This window comes from Sus scrofa, chromosome X (genome assembly GCF_054392235.1).
Source record: "Sus scrofa isolate SSC_HxYL_T2T_F1_AM1 chromosome X, Sscrofa_HxYL_maternal_Yorkshire_Landrace_v2.0, whole genome shotgun sequence".
In the NCBI taxonomy this organism is placed as follows: domain Eukaryota; kingdom Metazoa; phylum Chordata; class Mammalia; order Artiodactyla; family Suidae; genus Sus; species Sus scrofa.
The window spans coordinates 3,577,300-3,600,737 of NC_139401.1; the positions used below are offsets into that span (position 1 = coordinate 3,577,300).

Below are 23,438 nucleotides of genomic sequence, written 5' to 3' on the forward strand. Positions count from 1 at the left end.
TGGATGCCGTTCTTTCATGCTGTAGACTTTTGGATACATCAGAAGAAGCACCCTTGATAAAATGATAGCTCACCTGAATCTTCACAGGTGAGTCAGAGCCAACTGAAAGGAAGGAGCAGGCTGGCATTCCTGGCAGAAGCTGAAGCATTAGAAAAATGGTGTGTTTGCAAAGATCCGTGAGCCTTTGGTCTCGGAATAGGATGAACCCAGCCAGGCAGCATCAGAGGAAGTCTTGTGTGTTTGAGGGTTGACTCAACTTGGAGTCTCTTAAGGATTGAAGGGACCTTGTGGAACCCGAAAATGAGCATCATCTTTACCCTGTTGCCGTTTAGAGACCAGGAGAGCGAGAACTCTATTTGCATTGTAGATGCAAGAGGATGGCTGCTTTCCTGTAGGGCAAGGAATGCTCCAAGTTCTGGAAAGCTGGACAAAGAGGTCATTAGCATATTGTGAGGTGGCCCCCAGCCCTTGGAAGCTTCAAGAGGCGAGCTGCTTGGTGAATCAGCCTTGGGACCACAAGCTGGTGGCTCAGGGTCACAAATCCGGAAATAGCTTTCACGTGGATTCTTGGTGCGTGGTTTTCTGAGGGCTGCTATGACCCGTTTCCTCTTCATGTCTGAAAGTGACATAAATGTATTATTATGTGATGGTGCTTGAGGTCAGAAAAATCAGAAATTCATCTTCTAGGGCTAAAATCTGGGAGTTGGCAGGACTGATTTCTTCTGCAGGATCTGGGGAGGAATTTCTTCCTTGTCTATTCTGGCTCCTAGAGGCCGCCTGCTTTCCTTGGCTGTATCACTCCCTGTTCTGCTTCTGTTGTCACGGATCCCCTTATTTCTTCTGATTTCTGATTCTATTATTCTTAGAAGGACTCTTGTGACTGCATTGGGGTCCACCCAAATAAGCCAGGGTCATCTCCCCACATCAAGGTATGATTGACTTCATCACACCCTCAAAGTCCCTTCTGCCATGGAAGATAACGTATGCACAGGGATTGGAATGAGCGTGTGGGCATCGTTAAGGTGGAGCACTGTTCAGTTTGGGTTAAGAGTGGCATTTTGGGAATACTACACAGTCATGAAAAAGGCTGTTTGCCACCACACGGATGCAACCAGAGATGATCCTACTGAGTGAAGTACATCAGAGAAAGGCACATACCATATCATATCACTGCTATGTGGAATCCAAACTATGACACAAACAAACCTACTTTCAGAACAGAAACAGACTCACAGACATAGAGAAGAGCCTTGGCATTGCCAAGGGGGAGGGGGCGGGATGGATGGGGAGTTTGGAATTGGTGGATGCAAACTATGACATGGAGAATGGTTAAGCAATGAGGTCCTGCTCTCCAGCATAGGGAACTCTATCTAGTCTCTTGGGATAGACCGTGATAGAAGATAGTATGAGAGAGGCAATGTATATCTGTGTATGAGTGGGTCACTTTGCTGTCCAGCAGACATGGACACAACACTGTAAATCACTCTATTTTATAAAAGAATTAAAAAGAATGATGTTTTTGGAAAGAGACGGATCTCAGGGCAGTGAACCCTAAGGTGAAAAACGATCTTCTCTGGTCCTCTTCGTGCAGACACTGAGGAAAATCATCCTGCAGAAACCCATCTCATCTGTCTCTAATAACCTCTGTTGATGTTTCCTATGCTTTTGGCTTTAAAGTATTAGTTTCTCGGGGCGTCCATGAAAAAGCACCACGAGCTGAGTGGCTTACGATGACAGGCATTCATCCTCTTACACTGCTGGAGACCAGAAGTCCAAAATCAAGGTGTCGTGTTCTAGACTAGAAGATGCCTCCTTACCTTGTCCAGCTTTGGAGGGTTGTCAGCCGTCACTGTTCTTCTTTGGCTTGTCTATGTGTCACTCCAATTTTTCCCTTTGCCTTCCTGCTATTTTCTTCCCGTGTGTGTGTGTGTGTGTGTGTGTGTGTGTGTGTGTGTGTGTGTGTGTCTGTGTCCTGATGTCTGTCTTCCTATGAGGACACTGGTTATGGGATTTCCAGACCCACCTTCATCTACTCTGGCCTCATCTTACCTAATCACATCCCCCAAAGATCCTCATTCCAATTACGAACACATTCTGAGGTTGCCGGTGGACATGCGTTTTAGAAGGATACTCCTCAAGCCAGCCCCTTCTGGTGCAACTCTTAAAGAGAAAACGCCCTCTTCCTCCCATTCCTTACTCTCTGCAATCTCATCAGAGCATAGTTGTCCCTAAGGCAGTTGCTTAACTTGTGTGCTGCCCTGCTTTGCTGACAGCATGTGTTTTGTGCCGATCGTTAGGACTTGAAGTAGATCAACAGCTTTGCATGCGTCTCCACACGGAAACCAGAGGTGTGAAGACAGCTTGCCAGGTGGTGTCTGTCGTTGCTTGCCCTGGGGTTGTGAAAGTGCGGAGTTTCTAATAAATCCCGCCTGGGCCCCCATTCCTGTGCCTCTCTTGGGGTGTGACCCTAGTCGGGCACTTTGAGATCCATGTGAAAGTGTGCCGCATGCAGCTGGATTTGATTTTTAATTCCCTGGCTGCAGGTGGGTCTTCTTTTATTTCTTGTCTTTTTCATTTTAGGTGATGGCAAGATATGAAATATAGTTCCCTCTGCTACACGGAAGGACTGTATTGTTTATCTATTTTATATACAGTAGTGTGTATCTGTGAATCCCAAACTCCTAATTTATCCCTTCCTGGCCCTTCCCCTCTGGTGAACATAACTTTTTTTTCAGCGTCTGTAAGTCTGTTTCCATTTTGCAAATAAGTTCAAATGTGTCGTATTTTAGATTCCACAGATAAGTGATATCATGCGGTATTTGTCTTTCTCTGTCTGACTTCACTTAGCATAAGAATCTCTAGTTGCATCCATGTGGCTGCAAATGGCATGATGTCATTCTTTTTTCATGGCTGAGTAGTATTCCATCACATATGTGTACCACATCTTTTTTAGCCATTCCTCTGTCATTGGATATTGAGGTTGTTTCCATATGCTTGAGAGGGATAAACTAGCCTATTTCTGTTTCACAAATGCATGTGTATCCTTGTTTTAGATTCCGCATGTAAATAGTATCATATGATATTTATTGTTGTCTGTCTGACTTCACTTAGTATGAGAACCTCTAGTTGCATCTGTGTTGCCGCAAATGGCACGATTTTGTTCTTTTTAATGGCTGACTAGTGTTCCATTGCCTATATGTACCGCATCTTCTTAATCCAAGCCTCTGTCAATGGACACAGGTTACTTCTACATCCTGGCCATTGTGATGGTCAGGCAGGGATCCTTCTATATGCATTCATCCTACACGTGCACTGGGGAGCCATCCAGATGCTGGAGGGTCCTGAAATCCTCCCCAGCTAGGATGTCTTTGCAAGGGGCTGTCTGGCGCCTGCATCCTCTCTTGCTGGGTGTGGAGAGGAGAGGAGGGAGGAGGCTGAGGGGTTTGCCCCAAAACGACGTGGCTTGCTTTCCCCAGGTATTGCAGACCCCAACGGATGTGGTTGATGTTTTCTCAGGCACCAGGAAGGACCTTTCCTCCTCCTGTTCTCCTTCCTGCACGTCCACATCCCTCTCCCCACGACGGAAGCGTTCATCGATGTCAGCGAACACAGCTTGTATGGGGATAACGTGGAGGAGATGGATGCCATGCTGGGTGAGTGGCAGGACCCACGTGGTGCCTTGATAGCTCAGGTTGCCCAGAAACAGCCTGTCAAAAGGACATTTGGGATGCACGTTTCACGCGTGAGAAGGGTCACTGCCACCAGGTGGAGTTGCCCTTTGAACCCATGACATAAGAGTGGAAGGTCCGGGACAAAGTCGGTGGCAACACGGCGTCCTGTCTCATACATTCTTTTAGCCCACCTGGCAGGGTGCCCAGAGCTGAGGTGGGGGTTGATGGGCAGCGTGGAGCCTGGACCCCAAACCCTCTTGGGCTGATATAGTGAGAGACAGGGCGGTGGCTGTTCCCGGAACCCAGGCAACGCTGAGCAAAGCAGACTCGGCTTTTCCGGCTGAAGGATGTTGGAATGAAACACAGCGAGGGAAACATACAGGTGCTTTGGAAGTCAGGCCCGACCAAGGGAAGCCCTTCAAGCGCTGTCAGTTTTGCGCCATCTTATATATACGAAATCTTTGCAAAGCATAAATTATTATTATTATAGATATTTTAATCAGATATGTGCACACATGTATATCTATGTAGGTGTGTGCGTGTGTGGTGTGTGTGGTATGTGTGTGTGCTGGAGAATGTGTGTTGATGGGAAGTGTGTCTGTGTGTGTATGTGTCCCCTTCCCAGTTTCCACCCCTCCACCAGGACGGGACCACAACACCCTGCTCTCCAAAGCCCTCTTGCTCATCTTCCTCTATCTCCGAGTTTGGTCCCACTTACCCTTTTTGACAGGGAATGAAGTGACTAATTCCAACCCAGGATGTGAGAACTACAACCAACAAACAAGACCCCCCCCGCAAAGAAAAACAAATCACCTCCCACTTGCTTTGAATTTTTTAGTTAATGGAAAGTTTCCAAAATATGCAAGTTCATAAAATGAATGCTACAGCAGGGAGGTACCCCCAAATAAGCTACTTTGGGGGTGGTTGGATTTCAGTGGGGTTTTCTTGGTGGCACTGGGACAGCAGTACACATGGACCGGTGTGTCGAAACCAGGTGAGCAAGCCATGATGTTTGAAAGGCATATTTTCACCAAAAAAAAAAAAAAAAAAAAAAAATGGTACAGGGAGTTGCCTGCCATGGACACTCACAGGCTTTTTTGTTTTCACTTCATCTTTTCTGCTTTCAATTGCCCCTGCGTAACCCTGATTCAGATTTTTTTGACAGCACGTAAAGTCAAGGACAGGATTATTCTTTGCTCATTTTGGACCTTTTATGACTCTTTCTTGTGGTGGTCGGAGGTGGGTCGAAAGGGAGAGGCCAGTAGTTCTGAATACGTATCTCGATGAAAGAAATCGCTGAGAAAGGGATGAGTGGATAACGTTGCTTTCCACCAGCTTTTGTTCCTACGCTGCGTCTTCGGCACGCATCACATGGATCGGATGCAGTTGCCTTCTCCTCCTGCCCCTCTAAGCACCTAGAAAGTACCCGCCTTCACACCCACGGTGTGTTCGGCTTGTGGACTTGGGTGGGGTCCCGCCGGGAGCTGGGGTCTGCAGTGCCCACCAGGAAGGCACGACGCTGTGTTAGCATCCAACACGTGAGACCCAGGGGACGACACTCACAGGCTTTGTGTGTGTTCTGCCTTGTGTAGGCAGAACGGAGCCTTTGCGGGAAAAATCCATCACCTGTTTCGATGGGTCGTTTCAGAAAAACCGAGAAGTTCATTTAACCCCCCTCACCCCACATCTACCCTGGAAGCTGTCCAGATACCCCCACAGTCAGGAAATGCCATTCTCCTTGTCAGAAAGGCTTCTTGGCAGCGGTTCAAGGCTGGGACGTCCCTTGAGGCAGCCGGTCTTTAAAATGACTTCCACACAACCGTCGATCCCAGAGATGGTGGAATCTGTGGATTTGCATCGACACGATGATGCTCGGCCTGGAGGCAGGGGCGTGAACCACGGAGGGGGTGTGCTAGCGTGGTCCCCATGAAGGCTCTAAGAGATGGAAACCGTCTCTGGCATTGTCATGTCATTATCCCCCTGGACAGGTGAGGGAACAGAAGCAGCCGGTATTGGTGACTGACTCCAGGTTGCAGGTGAGACTGGACCCCTAGCTGCCTGGCTCGGTGGTGCCTGTGTGGAGCAGAGAGCTTATAGACAGAGGTGACGCAAAGAGATGGGCTCTTCCGGAGAGATTCTCTAGATCATCAGGCTCTTGGGTGCTGCCATCGCGTGGGAACCAGGCAAACTCCAGGAACTTCAGCGCCTGGCTTCCTCCCTTCCTCCAGCCCAGGCAGAGGCTTCGGAGGCAAATGCCACACGCGGCCCCACCCAGGGGATAACCTTGGGTGCCTTATGCGTCGCACGTCCCTTTCAGCACCTCTTGTCTCAAGAGCGTGTTTCTCAAGAATGGTAAGCAGAGGCTCACTGTCTGAAGGGAGGAGGAGAAAGGGTTGGACCTGTTGGCACACGGTTACCCGTCTTGGGATTGGGCGGCAGTGGGTGGGCAGGGTGTGCCGGGGGCAACAGAATTACCACTGGCAGGGCAGACAAGCCTGGGAGAGTGCAAAGCTGTCTTAGAAAGTTGTGTGTAGCATGACACACAAACGGATATACAGAGAGAAATGCAAATGGATAAACATGCAGCAGAGAAATTGGCATATGTATCATAACATCTAACGTTTTATTATATAGGCAATATAATATGCTCTATACATCTAGCATATTATATGAATCATACAGTATTCTCCAGCATAGTATGTAAATAATGTATTCTACAAATAATATGATATATATGTCTAGCATATTATTAAATAATAATATATATATTTTAGCATATTGTATAAATAATGCAATATATATCCAGCATATTATATAAATAATACAATATACATTTCTAGAACATTATATAAATAATGGATATTTTATCATGTTATGTAAATATGATATTTAGCATATTTTATAAATCATACAGTATTCTCTAGCATATTATATAAATAATATACAAATAATACAATGTATAACATATTCTAGCATACTATATAAATATACATTTTAGCATATTATATAAATAACATATATGTCTAACATTATATAAATAATACAATATATATTTCTAGCACATTATATAAGTAATATATACTTTAGCATACAGTATATATTTCTAGCATATTGTGTAAATAATATGCTATATATTTTAACATATTATATTAATAATATAATATATAATATGTGTTCAGTGTCATATATAAGTAATACAATATATATCTAGCATATTGTATAAATACTGCAGTATATATGTCTCATATTATATAAAAATATAATGTGTAACATGTATTTCCAGTGTCAACTGAAGTTTCAATGTAGGCAATTACATATTTACACCTCCCCAGTTACTTTCAGTATCTTAGTATTCAGGGAGCTTTAAAAAATAATTAGGGACGGGAGTTCCCGTTGTGGCACAGCGGAAACGAATCCGACTAGGAACCATGAGGTTGTGGGTTTGATCCCTGGCCTCGCTCAGTGGGTTAAGGATCCGGTGTTGCTGTGAGCTGCGGTGTAGGTCACAGATGTGGCTCGGATCCTATGTTGCTGTGGCTGTGGTGTAGGCCGGTGGCTACGGCTCCGATTCGACCCCTAGCCTGGGAATCTCCATATGCCACGGATGCGGCCCTAAAAAGACAAATGACAAAAAGAAAAAAAAAATTAGGGAGTTCCTGGTATGGCTCAGCAGGTTAAGAACTTGACTAGTAGCTATGAGGATGTGGGTTCGGTCCCTGGCCTGGTTCAGTGTATTAAGGATCTGGTGTGGCCATGAGCTATGGTATAGGTCACAGATGCAACAGATCTGGCATTGCTGTGGCTGTGGTGTGGGCTGGCAGCTGCAGCTCCTATTTGACTCCAACCCCGGGAACTTCCATATGCTGCAGGTGTGTCAGTAGAAACAAAAAAAAAAATAATTAGCAGGTGGCCATGGAAAAGTTAGAAATACCTTCTTAGCATATACATGTATATGTTCCATATATAATATAATATATAACTTTATATGTGGGTAATATACATTCATAATATATATTTGATACACACGAATTGACACGTGTTTCAGTTGCTGCTAGAAATATATAAAAACTGTATGAGCAATGTACATTGAAAGTTATATATATTTAATACATAAATTTACATATAGACAACACATATTTCAGTTGATGCTGGAAATATACTTGCTGTGCTTTTGATATAAATTTAATATTTACACATAAATTCACATATATATTTCAGTTGACACTAGAAATATATCTATACTGTGTTTATAATGTAAATTTGTATCTCTAGAAAGGTGTTACCAGTGTCTAATTCTTGTTTTAATCTCTCTAAATGCTAAGAATGGAAACATCTCAAAGTACCTTGATATCTGTCAAGAATACAATTATGTTGAAAACCCTGCCGTCTAATAAAATAAATGTCAGTCATGTTATGTATACTATTACTAAAATGTAATTATAATCATGTTATGTCATGTATTATGTATTATAACATTACTATATATGATTAAAATATAAGTACATAATGACTCATATTTTAATATATTATGTTCCATAATTATAGATTTTCTACATTATTTTGCTCTGCAAATTATACACTATATGCATACATAATAACAGTTTTTTAAGATTTTCTGGGATCTCAACATAGACAGTTATATCCATCTCCGCTAATGTCAAATTCGGCTCTTATTCCAGGAACACATGCCTTTAAGTTTTATGTTGATTGCATGGGTCAGGTGATCCAGAAAAAAATAGGTCAAAATTATAATAATAATAAAGTCTTTTATAGCCGGTGTTAATGAAACAGTTTCAATATTTTACCCATAGGCATGATGCCAGCCCAGCGTTTTCAACTGATTTTATTCTTAGGGTTTGGAGAATTTTAAAATATTTATTATTATTGTTATTATTATTATTTACGGCTGCACCTGTCGCATATGGAAGGTCCCAGATCAGGAGCTGAATTGGAGCTGCAGCTGCCGGCCGACACCACGGCTCCTGGCAACACTGAATTCTTAATCCACTGAGCGAGGCCAGGGGATGGAACCTGCATCCTCATAGATGCTAGTCGGGTTCTTAACCGGCCGAGCCACAACAGGCACGCCAAGACTTTTTAAAAATTATTAAATAGATACTAACCATGGAAATAATTATATGTTTTCCAGCACCACCAACCTAAACGTACACATTTGTAAATTTACTGGGAAATCCATCGTGTTGTATCATGGAATATATATACACATTAATATATATATAATGGTTTTAATATACATAAAAACTATGCATAAAACTATATATATAAAGACACATATATGTATATATATAAACTAGTAAAAAAGAAAAGAAAGTGGCACATCTTAGATGGGAACCATTTTTGCAATGAACCCCCACTGGGACCTCGTAAAACCCACGTCTCACGACACCCTTGGGTTGACGTGTCCCCGTTTCTTCTCGCTGCAGGCAAGCTTCTCGACGCCATCGATGACTTGGGACTGACAAACAGCACCCTCGTCTACTTCACGTCCGACCACGGAGGACACCTGGAGTCCAGGGTGGGCCACATCCAGCTGGGAGGCTGGAACGGGATATACAAAGGTGAGGAGAGGAAGCCACTGCCTCTGCTGGGGACGAAGCTCTCCTGTGGCCCTTCTGATGAAAACCCACCAAATGAAGAGATGATGGCAGGGAACACCCAACAAGCTCCTTCCTTCCTTCCTTTCTCAATGTTTTTAGGGTTGCACCTGCAGCACATGGAATTCCCAGGCTAGAGGCTGAATCGGAGCTGCAGCTGCCAGTCTACGCCACAGCCACAGCAAGGTAGCACCTGAGCTGCGTCTGCAACCTACACCACAGCTCACGGCAACGCTGGATCCTTAACCCACTGAGCAAGGCTGGGGATCAAACCCGCATCCTTATGGATACTAGTTGGGCTCATTACGGCTGAGCCACAGTGGGAACTCCCAAACATGCTCGTTTCATTTCACACTTATTATTATTGTTATTAATATATCAATGTTGATGGATGTCGAGGGCCAGTAACCAAGGAAACGAGACTCAGATCTGGTAGCATTGCTCAGGAAGGTAGCTTTCAGGCTGGCAGGACAGTGAAGACACATCTGGAAACTGGCTTCCCGGAGTTCCCATTGTGGCTCAGCTGGTTAAGAACCTAGTGTACTGTCTGTGAGAGTGTGGGTTGGATCCCTGGCCTCGCTCTCTGGGTTCAGGATCCTGCATTGCCGTGAGCTGTGGTGTAGCTCGTAGATGCAGCTCAGATCTGGTGTTGCTGTGGCTGTGACGTAGGCCAGCGGCTGCAGCTACGATGCAACCCCTCGCCTGGGACCTTCCATATGCCGCGGGCGTGGCCTTAAAAAGAAAAGAGAAATTAAAAAACAAAGAAAAGAAAAGAAATTGGCGTCCCCAGGAACCCTGTAAGATGACAGACTATTAATGCCGGGGATGTCTTTAAAGGAATAGAAAATCTACATATTGATTAATTTATAAGACTGTTGAGAAAAGAGCCAGTAAGAGCAAGTATGATGGCCAGGGTTCCGAGGAGGGAAAAAAAAGCTCCTTGGTTATTAAGGATGTTTTGGTTTCTCTCGTCCAGGATGTGACTCAGCAGAGAAATTGGCCAAGCTGGTCTCAGGTTCCACGATTCAATCCACATATACTGATTGTGAGTCCTAAATGCAGCCTTTAGCTGAGGACAGCTGTCCCTCACCAACGCAGTGGCCTGGTTTATAACAAATCCCCTGATAGGTCCAAGAAAATTATCTGCAAGATGTTCAGGACATGTTATGTGTATTGAAAGAGGTTTTAAAGCATTTTCTAGAGGGGAAAACACTATTGTTCATGCAAACATGCAAATGTTAAACGTATTATTTTTATTATGTTCTTTTTAAGGCGGCACCTGCAACACATGGAAGTTCTCATGCTAGGGGTCGAATCGGAGCTGCAGCTTCCAGCCTACACCACAGCCACGGTAACACCGGATCCAAGCCCCGTTGGCAGCCTCCACCGAAGCTCACGGCAACGCGAGATCCTTAACCCACTGAGCAGGACCAGGGGTTAAACCCACTAGTACCCCTCATGGATACTAGTCAGGTGTGTTACCTTTAAGCCACAACGGGAACTCCAAATGTGTTATTAGAACCTATAATTCATGCACCCCAGTCTTGGATCCCGTAGGAAAGGAATGGGTCGGTATTCATGGATTTTTTTGCGTAGATGAGATAAAGCCTCTACCTGGCGGAGGGTGTGACTTAGGAAGCAAAACCAATCCATCATGGAAAGTTTTCCTGTTGAAATTGTCTTTTTTGCCTGTGAGAAGGTTAAAAAAAAATCTCCGTTTCTCAACAAGTGAGGGTTTTAAACTCCACTTTGAGTCATTTCATGGAAGGATAAAGCACGGTGAACACTGTAGGCTGTCCATTGCACCTCATTTAGTCCAGGGAATTTGGTTTAAGTCCACTTATCTTGGTGTTGTTACCATTGCCTGCTGTTTGCATTCTCAGGAACGCCCTGATCTGATGATAAATGAGCCCATACCCATACGATGGCACTTCAGTGAGTCTTCAGGGTTCTGTTGTGGCTCAGCAGTTAACGAACCCAACTAGGATCCATGAAGATGGGGGTTCGATCCCTGGCCTCACTCAGTGGGTTAAGGATCTGACGTTGCCGTGAGCTGTGGTGTAGGTCAGAGACATGGCTTGGATCTCATGTGGCTGTGGCTGTGGTGGAGGCGGGCAGCTGTCGCTCCAATTCGACCCCTAGCCTGGGATCCTCCATATACTGCGGGTGCAGCCCTAAAAAAAAAAGAACATCCCCACCTTGTATGGACTTTAAATTGTTGTGGAGGGAGGCACAGCTGAAAAAGAAAGTATACATAAATTCTGTGATAGCGGAGAAGGCAGTGAATACTATAGAAAAACATGGAGTGGAAGCAAAACAAAGACGGGGGACAATCGAGCAAAAAAAAAAAAAAGTCAGGTGGGAAGCATATTTGCTGTTGTAACTTTTTTCCTTTATTTGTATCAGAGTTGATATACAGTGTTGTGCCAATTTCTGCTGAACAGCAAAGGAACCCAGTCAGACACACATATATCCATTCCCTCTCTCATACTATCTTCCATCCTGGTCCATCCCAAGAGACTGGATAGAGTTCCCTGTGCTGGACAGCAGGACCGCATGGCTCATCCATTCTCAGTGTCATAGTTTGCATCTGTGAACCCCAACCTCCCCGTCCATCCCACTGCTTCCCCCTCCCCCTTGGCGACTACAGTATTTCAGAGGGTTCTGCGGAGAAGGTAAGTTTGAGCTGGGAAAGAAGCAGCTGTCAATCTGACAGAGCAACATTCTAGGCAGAAAGATTAGCCAGTGCGTAGAGCACAGGGAGCTGTACCTAGTCCCTTGTGATGGAGCAGGATGGAGGATAACATGAGAAAAAGAAGGTGTCCGGAGTTCCCGTCATGGCGCAGTGGTTAATGAAGCCAACTAGAAACCATGAGGTTGCGGGTTCGATCCCTGGCCTTGCTCTGTGGGTTCAGGATCTGGCGTTGTCATGAGCTGTGGTGTAGGTTGCAGATGTGGCTCGGATCCCACGTTGCTGTGGCTGTGGTGAGGCCGGCGGCTACAGCTCCACTTAGACCCCTAGCCTGGGAACCTCCAGATGTGGTGGGTGCAGCCCTAGAAAAGACAAAAAGACAAAAAAAGAGAAAAAGAATGTGTGTGTGTGTGTGTATATATGTATACACACACACACACACACACATATATATATGCCTGGGTCACTTTGCTGTGCAGCAGAAATTGACAGACCATTGTAAATCAACCATAATAAATTTAAAAAAGAAAGAATAGCCGGTGCAAATGCGCCATATTGAATATAATCTTATTTAAGAAGAATAATGAAAAAACCAAACAGCTGTCCAAGATCAAGCATTCCGTGAGTGTGTACTGTTGACCCCATCAGGCTCTGCCCAGCACAGGCACTGAGCAGATATTACAGCAGAGGTTCCTTTATCGCTTAGTTAAGGAGCTCCTGTCATGGTGCAGGGGAAACGAATCCAACTAGGAACCATGAGGTTGCAGGTTCAATCCCTGACCTCGCACCGTGGGTTCAGGATCCAGGTTTGCCATGACCTGTGGTGTAGGTCAGAGAGGTGGCTCGGATCCCGCATTGCTGTGGCTGTGGTGTAGGCCAGTAGTTGTAACTCCGATTGGATCTCCATATGCCACGGGTGTGGCCCCCTCAAAACAAAAAAAAAAAAAAGCAAAAAAATACGATAAAAATATCGCTTCGTTAACCCTGGGACTGTTTTAACTGGGACTTGGTTGCCTTGCCCTGAACACAGGTGGCAAAGGAATGGGAGGCTGGGAAGGCGGGATTCGTGTTCCTGGACTGATCCGGTGGCCTGGAAGGTTGCCAGCTGGAAAAGTGATTGAGGAGCCGACCAGCTTAATGGACATCTTCCCAACTCTGGCTGCCGTGTCCGGAGCAACTCTGCCGCAAGACAGGTGATGGAATACCTATCTAGACAATTATTTGTGCACAGAGCTCGTTTTTCTGCTTTAAGCTGGAGCACTTGGGGATAAAGGAAATAGATAAACTCAACCCAGCAGGTGCGCTTTCTCACCAACCCCCCGGGCTGATTTTGCCCTCATTTATGGCTACGACTGTTGAGTCTTGTTCATGGATCCAGGCTTATGTGGCTGTGATCCACGTCGGACACTTTGAAGTTGTCGACCGGAGGAAAACAGACACAGATCCCTGGTCTGGGAACTTTCGTATGCTGTGGGTGCAGCCAAAAAAAAAATAATAATAATGATAATAATACTTGTTAGAAGGGAAGTGTTGAGGGCTGCAAATTTCACAATGATTTTTTTTCTCTCTCTCTCTTTTTTTCCCCTTTTGTTCTACCCAATTGTGTGGAGGGTTTCTTGCCCTTTTTGGAGGTTTAAAGTTTTCCACCAATGTTCAGTAGATGTTCTGTGTACATCGTCCTGTGTGTAGATTTTTTTTTTTTTTTTGGATATGTTTGTGGGAGAAGGTATATTCCACGTCTTTAATGCCTCCATCATCTTGATCCTGCCTCCTTCACAATGATTTTTTTTTTTTTGTCTTTTTAGGGTCGCCCGCCCCAAGGCATATGGAGGTTCCCAGGCTAGGGCTCTAATTGAAACTGCCCCTGCCAACCTACACCACAGCTCATGGCAACACCGGATCCTTAACCCACTGAGCGAGGTCAGGGCTTGAACTCACATCCTCACGGATCCTAGTCAGGTTCATTACCACTGAGCCATGACGGGAACGCTCACCATGATTTTTAAATGTTTCCTTTCCTGTGGTTGTTGATCGACTCATCCACTGGTGGACTTTTGAGTCATTTCCCCCGTGCATTTTGCATGATATGGAAGAGCCATCCTTGTTTTTAATCCCTAAATAATGTGGATAATAATGGATCTGCCTCATCAAGAGGTGATGGACATGGGGGTGGTTTATTGATTTGGATTTTATGATGAAACTTTGCATGCAGCCTTCATGTGGACATACAGTTTTTAAAAGTCGGTTGAGTGAACGCCCAGGAGTGCAACATTTGGGACTGATTTCAAACGGGCTGCACCATTTTGCATTCCCACCAGCAATCGGTGGGGTTCCAGTTGCTCCACATCCTTGGCGACCCTAACTATAATTATTATTATTTTTTTTTTCGGCTATGTCTAAGGCATGTGGAATTTCCTGAGCCAGGTATCACATGGGCAGCACAGCAGCAAGCTGAGCTGCTGCAGCGACAAGGCCAGATCCTTCACCCACTTGCCGCAGCGGTAACTCCCATAGGTTTGACAGGTTTGCGGTCAGTGCGGTCCAGCATTGATCGGAGAGGAAATACCGTTGCATTTCCTTGATGACCAGGTTTAGGAATATCTGAGTTCATGATTCTGTTTTTTATCTCTAGGTAGGTTTTACTAGGATTCTTTTTAACCTCAGGTATGATGCATTTTCTAATGTAAGATCAAAAACATAAGCTCTTTAGAGGTTCTATAATGCCTCTTTCCCAGAAGAGGGACACAACTGCAAATGAAATTCTGATCTGTGTGCTCATGGCTTCAACATTTGATGGACCGAGCACTAACATATTCTGTCATCTTGTCGCTTTGCTGCAAAAACTCGGGTATTTTCTCTTTCCCATGGGAGTACAATCTCTCTGACAGCATGTGTATTTTCCTAAATATCCAGTGCACGGTCCTCTTGGGCTATGCAATGGAAGGTCATGGGCAGTCATGGGAGGTCATGGAAGATCATGGGATGTCATGGAGGGTCATGGGAAGGTCAGGGAAGGTCATGAAAACTCATGGAATGCACCGACCCTCCTTCAGACAGCCTGGTGGTCAGCTTCCCTTGTCTCATCTTTGCATCCACCCGCAGGATTATAGATGGAAGAAACCTCCTGCCCTTGCTGCAGGGTGATGTCCAGCGCTCAGAGCATGAGTTTTTGTTTCACTACTGCGGCACTTTCCTGCACGCCGTCCGCTGGCATCCAAACAACAGTGAGTACTCCAGCCCCTGCTCCCCAGAACGCCAGGAGGGAGGTCCTTCAAGCCAGTTCCCAACACTTTCTTCTCCCCACTCCCCACCTCCCCACTTCACCCCAGACCAGTCCTTTTTAGGGCTGCCACTCAATATATCTCCTTGGAACATTTTCTGAGAATCACTGTCTTTGGAAAGGCAAGGGCATGCTGTACATATATGCAATGGAATCCTACTCAGCCTTAAAAAAGAAGGAAATAATACCATTTGCAGCAACTTGGATAGACCTGGAAAGGATCATACCAAGTGAAGTTAGTGAGACAGCGAAAGACCACATGTTATCATTTTATATGTGGAACCTAAAAAAGGATACAAATGAACTTATTTACAAAATAGAAACAGTCTCACAGACAGAGGGAACAAAATTACTGTTACCTAAGGGGACAGGTGCAGGGAGGGATGGACTGGGGGTGTGGGATTGGCCCATTGCACCCTGAGGTTTGTGGAGTGATTGGCCAACGGGGACCTGCTGTCCAGCACAGCAAACTCTACCCAGTGTTCTGTGATTGTCTACGTCAGAAAAAATTCTGAGAGAGAATGGGTGTGTGTAGACATACATCACAGAATCCCTTTGTTGTACCCCTGAAACTAACACAACATTGTACGTCAACTCTATTTCAATAAAACTTGAAAAAAATGAAAAAGAAATTTGAATTTTGAGGAAGAGAGCAAATAGCAAAAGATAAGTAACGTAAAAGTTCCCGTTGTGGCTCAGCAGGCTAACAACCCAACATAGTGTCTGTTAAGGATGTGGATTCAATCCCTGGCCTTGCTCAACGGGTTAAGGATCCAGCGTTGCCGTGAACTGTGGTGTAAGCTGCAGACGCACCTCAGGTCCCACCTTGCTGTGGCTGTGGTGAGGGCCAGCAGCTGTAGCTCTGATTCGACCCCTGGCCTGGGAGCTTCCCTATGTTGCAGGTTTGGCCCTAAAAAGAAAAAAATAAAGTGTCCAGTCAACTAGGGGATTTTGAAGTTCAGGATTGCTCTAAGGATGAAATGATATTTAGCATTAACCTGTAGGCAGAGAGACCCGAAAGATGTTGGAGAAGGTAGAAAGAACATAGGACAGTTTCCCAGGGCTGGATGTCTCTGACATGTGTTTTCTCATCCAGGCGAGGCTGTGTGGAAGGTGCACTATGTGACCCCGGTATTCCAGCCGCCAGGGGCGCAGGCCTGCTACAAGACCCTCTACTGCAGGTGTTCAGGGGAACTGGTCACTTACCACAACCCTCCTCTTGTCTTCGACCTGTCCAGGGACCCCTCTGAGTCCACCCCTCTGACGCCAGACACGGAGCCCCTGTACGACGTCATAATCAGGGCGGTGGCAGATGCCGTGGCCAAACACAAGAAATCCATTCTCCCGGTGCTGTCACAGCTCTCAGAACTGAATCGTGATAGCGTGTGGCTGAAGCCCTGCTGTGGGGTGTTCCCGTTTTGTCTGTGTGACAATGAGGGGGATGCCTAAGCCGTGGGGTCAGGCAGAGGTAGTGGTTGAGGGCAGGCAGTGAGGGTTGCCAGCTGGCGCATGTTCTGGCAGGGATGGAATGAACTGGGGAACAATTCTACCATCTCAGAAAGAGCTGCTGCAGCTGAACACACTGCCTCAGTCCTCTGACACCCATGAAGCCTTGGAGGCAGAGTTTTGGGTGAAGCAAAAAGAATAGCTGTATGGCTCTGCCAGGGAGAGGAGGCCACCAGCAGGCAAATGCTTCCAAACTGTGTGTCCTCCCTTGAGAGGGGACAGCAAGGGGTTTTATGGGTTTAGTTTGAAAAATAGCATTATTGATTAAGGTGTCTATATTATTCTCCCTTCTTACATTATTTCAGAATCTTCAAGTCTGGCATTGGGGGGCCTGGTGATGGTTTCTGGTTGTCTTCAGCTCTGCCTTCTCTCTGGAAAGAAGATTGCTTATAGGGAAGGGGTGTTAGGGCTGTTCAATTACAGAAGAAAACACTAGATGCAATAAAACACTTGGTGCAATAGAACTCTTAACTGGAAAGTAACCATGAGTAAAAGAAAGCAATTCAGCCAGGACGAGATCATTTGTGAAAAGCCTGTTAGAGCAAGGGCATGGACAATGCTGGGCTGAACTTCATGGAGACTTGTTTCCACTGGTTTTTAGCTGTCACCACATTTCCTCATCATGAACTCTGGAGTCAGCCTATTGGAGGGGAGGGGAGGCCTGGGAGATGAAAGGCAAAGCCTTTTCTTTCAAAACACAACGATGTAAGGGCTTGTACACAGTTCCAATACTCTGGGGTGGATGGTTTTCAGCTGAAGGCAACTAAGATCCAGCAGACTCAGGAAAAGCTTTGCACATCCCCCTTAACTGCCTAAAAGAATTTAGATCAAGAACTCTCACCAGAGATAAACTTTTCATATTGGGAAGCCTTATCTGCCCCCAATGGCAGATGCTGCTTGACTAAATCTGGTCTGCTCTTCTTCCTCTGAATTGTCTTCCTCCTATTTGAAGTCTCAGACCCTCATTTCCTTCTCCTTGCCTCAAGTGGGAGTATAAACCTCGGTTGCCTGACTGCATTGGAGTTTTACATCTTTTGAGGATGTATGTAATTAAATTACTTTTCCTCCTGTTAATCTTTTTTTTTATTTCTTTTTATGGTGGCACCTGTGGCATATATGGAATTTCCCAGGCTAGGGGTCGAATCAGAGCTGCAGCTGCCAGTCTACACCACAGCCACAGCAACAGATCCAAGCCACATCTGTGACCTAGCCCATAGCTTGTGGCAATGCTGGATCCTTAACCCACTGAGTGAGGCCTGGGATCAAACCTGTGTCCTCATGGAGACAGTGTAGGGTCCTTAATCCACTGGGCCACAGTGGGAACTGCTGTTGATTGCTTTTATATTAATTTAGATATCAGATCATCTTATGAACCTGGAAGGCAAAGAATAAACATTTTACAGCCCTCTGAAAGCCAATATGCCCAGACTTTCAGATGAGTGGATGTCTGTTGGTTGTAATGCTTTCTATTAATTTTTTGTTTGATTCTTGGTGCTCAATGTCAATCTAATTTTCAAGTTCACTGTTTTCTTTTTATGGCCACACCTGTGGCATGTGGAAGTTCCTGGGCCAGGGATCAAACACTCACCATGTAATAATCCATGTGCCAGTTTCCTGAGGCCGTCATGACACATCACCCCAACACATTGCTTAAAACAGCACAGGTTTCTTCAGACCAGAAATTAAGGAGATGCTCTGATCTCTCTGATGTCCTGAGTAGAAACTTCACTGCATCCTGCCAGTTCCTGAGGGTTCCTGGTGGTCCTGGGCGTTAACTGGCTTATGGACGGATCTCTGCCTCTCTCTGTGTCTGTCCCTGAATTTTCTTCTCTTTATTTTTTGTCTTTTTAGGGCTGCACTTGCAGTATATGGAGGTTCCCAGGATAGGGGTCGAATCAGAGCTGCAGCTGCAGCTGCCAGCCTACACCACAGTCACAGCAACACCAGATCTGAGCCGCATCTGTGACCCACACCCCAGCTCATGGCAACACTTGATCCATAACCCCCTGAGCGAGGCCAGGGATGGAACCCACCTCCTCATGGATAGTAGTTGGGTTTGTGACTGCTGAGCTATGATGGAACTCCAGAAGTTCCTTCTCTTTAGAAAGACATGCATCCTTGGATTAGAATCCACTCTAATTCAGGAGGAACCTCAGCTTCACTTGATCACATCTGCCAAGACCCCATTTCCATACAATATCTGGTTCCCAGGTACCAGGGTCATGGGCACCCACCTGTCATTTATGGGGGAATGTTCAGCACACGCTACCTCTGTATAACAGATGTTTCCTAACTCAGCCAGGGGGACATAGCTTGTTAGATCCTGGGCTAACCCTGGACCCCACATTTGCCTTGACCTCTGTAACTCACTTCCCACCTCCAAGGGAGGCTTTGTAAGATGAGAGCATGATGCATTGTTTTTGTCACTCTGGTAAAAATAACAGGTAAGTCTGTTTGCAGAGATGCTTGGCTTTCTATCCTCCATCCAAGTTTTGAGGCTGACATCCTCCGGAAAAAGATGTGGGAGAGATTTTGTCTATACCTCCCACCAAGACCAAGGTGCTGGACACGCTGGTGAAAACACACACACCCTCACACACTCATATGCACACATAGCACAGAGATGCACGCACATGGTACAGACCCAGGTGACACAGTCAGCATACACATTCCTTTTAAATCAAAGTGGCATCTGCCTGAGCCCAAGATAACCCAGTTTGCATATTCTCACAGGGTGCTGCTGGGTTTCAATTGCTGCAGAGGTTACTGGGTTTGGCTACAGGGGTTATTGGTGGCTGCAGGTTGTGGGTGTGAGTTATGCTTTTATAGAGAGTCTGGTTGTTGTCTGGCTGTGTCTTCAGCATCTCAGTGGTAAAGCTCTGGTGTCTTTTGTTACACAGGATCATCACCTATGTTGCCCGGTGGCTTTTTCTCCCATCATGGGCTGAATCATTTTCCTGCATCCCTTCCATTGTCTGGGGTGGAGGAAGTCAGCTAGCTCCAGGCTGACTGTCCTGACTCACTGGTGTCCAGTTCACTAGCAAGCAGGTCCCTGGGGAGTTGTCTCAATCTGGAGGATGGTGGTGAAACTGATCACACTTACGTCTTGAACACAGCCAGAGCCCAGAGTGGGACTTAAACTCACCATTTTCAATTAGACTCTCTCACCTGGTATCTGGACCCACTGAAGTCCAGGTTCCTTGTGTCTCCGTGCAGAAGAAATTCAGAGAGAGAGAAAGTGATAGGCAAGAAATAGATTTATTGAGATAGCATGCTAGTGAGAGATGCCAGCAGGCAGGGAAGGAGACTCCGCCCCGAGGATCTGGTGGGCTCCAGTTTTATCATCTGAGGGGAGGAGGGATTGGAAAAGCCCACCCCTTCCTTTCTGGGAGTAGTAGCTCCTCCTTTGTATCCAGTAAGGTGTGTATTCAAATCTGCTGAAGGCCGGTCCTCAAACTCCTGCCCTTGGTCTGAATCTGAATGCAGGTTTCGCACCTATGCCCCACCCAATGACCCGAGGCTTATCTCACGCCTCCACTAGTCAAAGCCTGCCTCATGCTGGTGGCTTTCTTGAGCTGTGAACTTACAGTGGTCTCCCAAAGTCCCCCAGGTTTCCCTTTCTGTCTGTGGTCCCTTCTGACTTCCACACTATGTGTAACTATCTTCCTCCAGCCCCATCATTAGCTGTCTCTTGGGAAGCCTCAGATGTGCTGTCACCCATTCATGGGAGAGGAAAAAAAAATGATTGTGCTGCCCTGCTCTGTGGAGATCCCTCCCACACCCTGGCTAAGATGTCAGGGGCATCTGGCAAACATTCATTCTGGGGAATCACCCCAAAGACTGGCATTTCCTTAGCAAGTATCATTTTTAATGCAAACCATCTGCTCACAGAGGGAAAAAAAAACAAAAAGAAAGCATGACCTCAGTTTGCTGCAAAACAGATGATTCTTTGGTTTGACACCAAGAGGCAGGGCACGAATTAACTCTTTAAATCGCTGACCTCTTTTGAATGATTTCCGTGCTTTCCACGAAACCCAGGGGTCAGGATGGTGTGGGTGTTTATCCATTCAGAGCCTTGAAACTCTGGAAGTTTTTGGAAGCTTTCCTTCTTCAGTAGTTCTTGCAAAGAGAATGAACAGGGTATCAGGTTACATTTAGAACAAAGACCCACAGTGTGAGTTGGGAGAGGCGGGGTGGATTTTAAGGAATAAAGCCGGGAAAAAGAGTAGCAGAGAATTAAAGAGAAGGGGACCCAGTTTGTAAATTTAGAGTGGGCCAATTGAAGCAGAAATCAGACCTGAAAATGGGGCAAAAGAACACATGAATGGATGAGGGGATAAGATGGACAGTTGACTGCGATGAAACAGGGGCTGCTGAGGAATTTAGAGGTGCTTGCAAGTGTGTGTGTGTGAGAGAGAGAGAGAGAGAGAGATACCGATGATCAGAACGTTTCTGTTCCTTAAAGAGAATGTTGATTCAAAATATAATTAGGATTAACTAAAGAGTGGTTTCTTTTAGGAGGGATTTGTAAATTACTGGCTTACCCTTACGCTTCTCAGTCCAATGCTTCTCTGAGGCTAAAAAATAAATAGAGCTGGGGGGAGGAGTCCTTGGACTTCCTGGAATCCTTCGTGTCAATCCCTTTCCATGGTGATTCCACCTTCCTCCTAAGGAATGCCATGAGAGGAAAGCCATGGATTCCTAGGCACCTGCAACTGATTTTTAAATGTTTTCCTTTTTTTTTTTTTCTGTACTGTTTGTGTATGTGCTTAATGCCAACTGGAGCATTGATAAGAAAAAAACAGCAGGGAAGGACTGGAAAATGAGGAAGTGGGGAAGAAACCGCCTTGGTTAGATGGGGTAAATTGTGACTTCAAGTCGGCTTTCAGCCATCAGAATGGATGCTTAATAGCTGTAGCTAATGGAATCTGCGCTGCTGAATGAGAAATCGGGCTCCCTGGGTCAAAGATCTGTCTTTGTCACTGTGCTGGGTTTGGTATCCTCTGTGGCTTGAGAACCAGCGAGGGGCAGACATCTCAGGCACGCTTCAGGTGGGGTCCCTAAAGGACCCAAGATGAGGGAAAGAGAGCAAGTGAACCAAACCAGAAAGAAATGCAGCAAAGCTTGGACTTTGATATACGAAGGAGGGAATACCGGTTGGGCCAGTTTGGAAAGGCCCATCGGTGCATATTTCACCGCGACAGGGCTAAATACTGAAGGGCCAGTGTATCTCAACCAGGAGGAAGGCTGTCCTGACCTAGTGGGTCTCACGAGCTGGCAACAGGAATGCAGTGGCCTGGGGTCGGGTGACCTCAAGGCTCTGAAAGCCTGTGTGAGGATCACAGCCCACCTGGCATGAGACTTCTTGGTGTTTCAAGCATGGGGAGGAAGGCAATCCCACCAGCATATGGGCCAAGGTCCCTGGAGCCCCAGGCGGCTGCTGAGCCTGAGCCAGGAGGACAGCCTGGGAGGTGCTGTTAGAGCAGATGTCCACAGGAGGGCGGCAGAGGACCTGGTGGCCCCAGGTGCAGCTCCAAGGCTGCAGGTGCAGGCCCAGGGTGGGGCTTGAGGATGGGCTTGTTGGGCAGCCCCCACAGCAAGCATCCTGTGGGTCAGGGTTGTGTGCTGGGCCCCTGGTCCTCTCGGCTCCAAGATGCGTCATGGCAGGCAGAGGACCCAGGTCCCCCCTTAACATCGGATGGGGAGGGGCAGCCTGGTTGGGTGGCCATGTGTTTTGAAGGCTTGATGGATTCCCTGGGTTTGTGAAGGCCTTGGCTTCCCACAGGGGTAGGAGGTGGGACCCACACAGCATCTGTGTTGCATCGTGGGCTGGGCCTTTTTAAGCCCCCAGCTGGCGGGGCTTTAGGGATGTGGGAGAGTGGCTGGGGGTGATGAAGGGGTGGGGGCTTGGCGGAGGACTTTGGTGGCATTGTGCTGGGTGGCTGTGCTGCCCCCTGGGCTGTTGTCACTCCAGAGACCTAGGGAAGTGTCATTCCTGCCTTTGGAGATGAGCCTCTCTTTTCAGGATGGCACCCGGCTAAGGAGGCCTGACCCAAACCAGGTCTGCTGAATGAAGCAGGGTTCATTGGTATCATCCAGAACACTCTCTGGGAGTTCCCCGCTGGCTCATCGTGGAAGGGCCTCTCTCCGTCACAGCTGTGGTGGTGGGAAGGGATGCGGTGGGAGATCCAGCCCTGACCAGACAACATCCCAGGGGGGCAGGGGGCACCCCGACCACTTCATCCCTCCACCTGGATATGGAAAAGCAGGGGCGCCATGGAGAAAGAGGTCTATCATCACAGAGATCCCTTCCCACAGGGTAGCCGAGGGCCTCGACCGATGGGGGAGGCGATCCTTGAGGCTCGCCTCTCATGATACCAGTGGTGGCAGAGGGTTTGAAGGACGAGCCCAGGGTTGGACAGCAGTGGTGGGGAGCCAGTTCCTGGCCAGCGAGCCTCTGCCTTCCACCGAGGGGTGCAGAGGAATGAGGTGAAGGCCAACCAACATAAGGAAAAACGTGAATCGAGAATTGAGTTCTCACCTCCCGGGTCATGCCCTCTGCTCAGACATCCCAGTCCTATGATATTCTGTCAGGAACAGTGGAGGGCCTGTGCCTCTCACATTCTCCAGAGGCGGGAGGCTGGACCCAGACACCTTCCCTGCTGAACGCAGAG

The 23,438-nt window shown here is 46.6% G+C and overlaps 1 protein-coding gene across 1 annotated transcript in view; it reads left to right on the forward strand.

The window, feature by feature from the left end:
* Positions 1-18,177, forward strand: part of LOC100621771 (arylsulfatase F) — a 43,621-nt gene extending 25,444 nt beyond the window's left edge. The window contains exons 9-13 of the mRNA XM_085007037.1: positions 3,517-3,653; positions 9,116-9,250; positions 13,009-13,171; positions 15,081-15,202; positions 16,355-18,177. Of these exons, the coding sequence (XP_084863163.1) occupies positions 3,517-3,653; positions 9,116-9,250; positions 13,009-13,171; positions 15,081-15,202; positions 16,355-16,707 (910 nt within the window). The 3' untranslated portion in view covers positions 16,708-18,177. The remainder of the gene's footprint in view (positions 1-3,516; positions 3,654-9,115; positions 9,251-13,008; positions 13,172-15,080; positions 15,203-16,354) is intronic.
* The last annotated feature ends 5,261 nt before the right edge of the window (positions 18,178-23,438 follow it).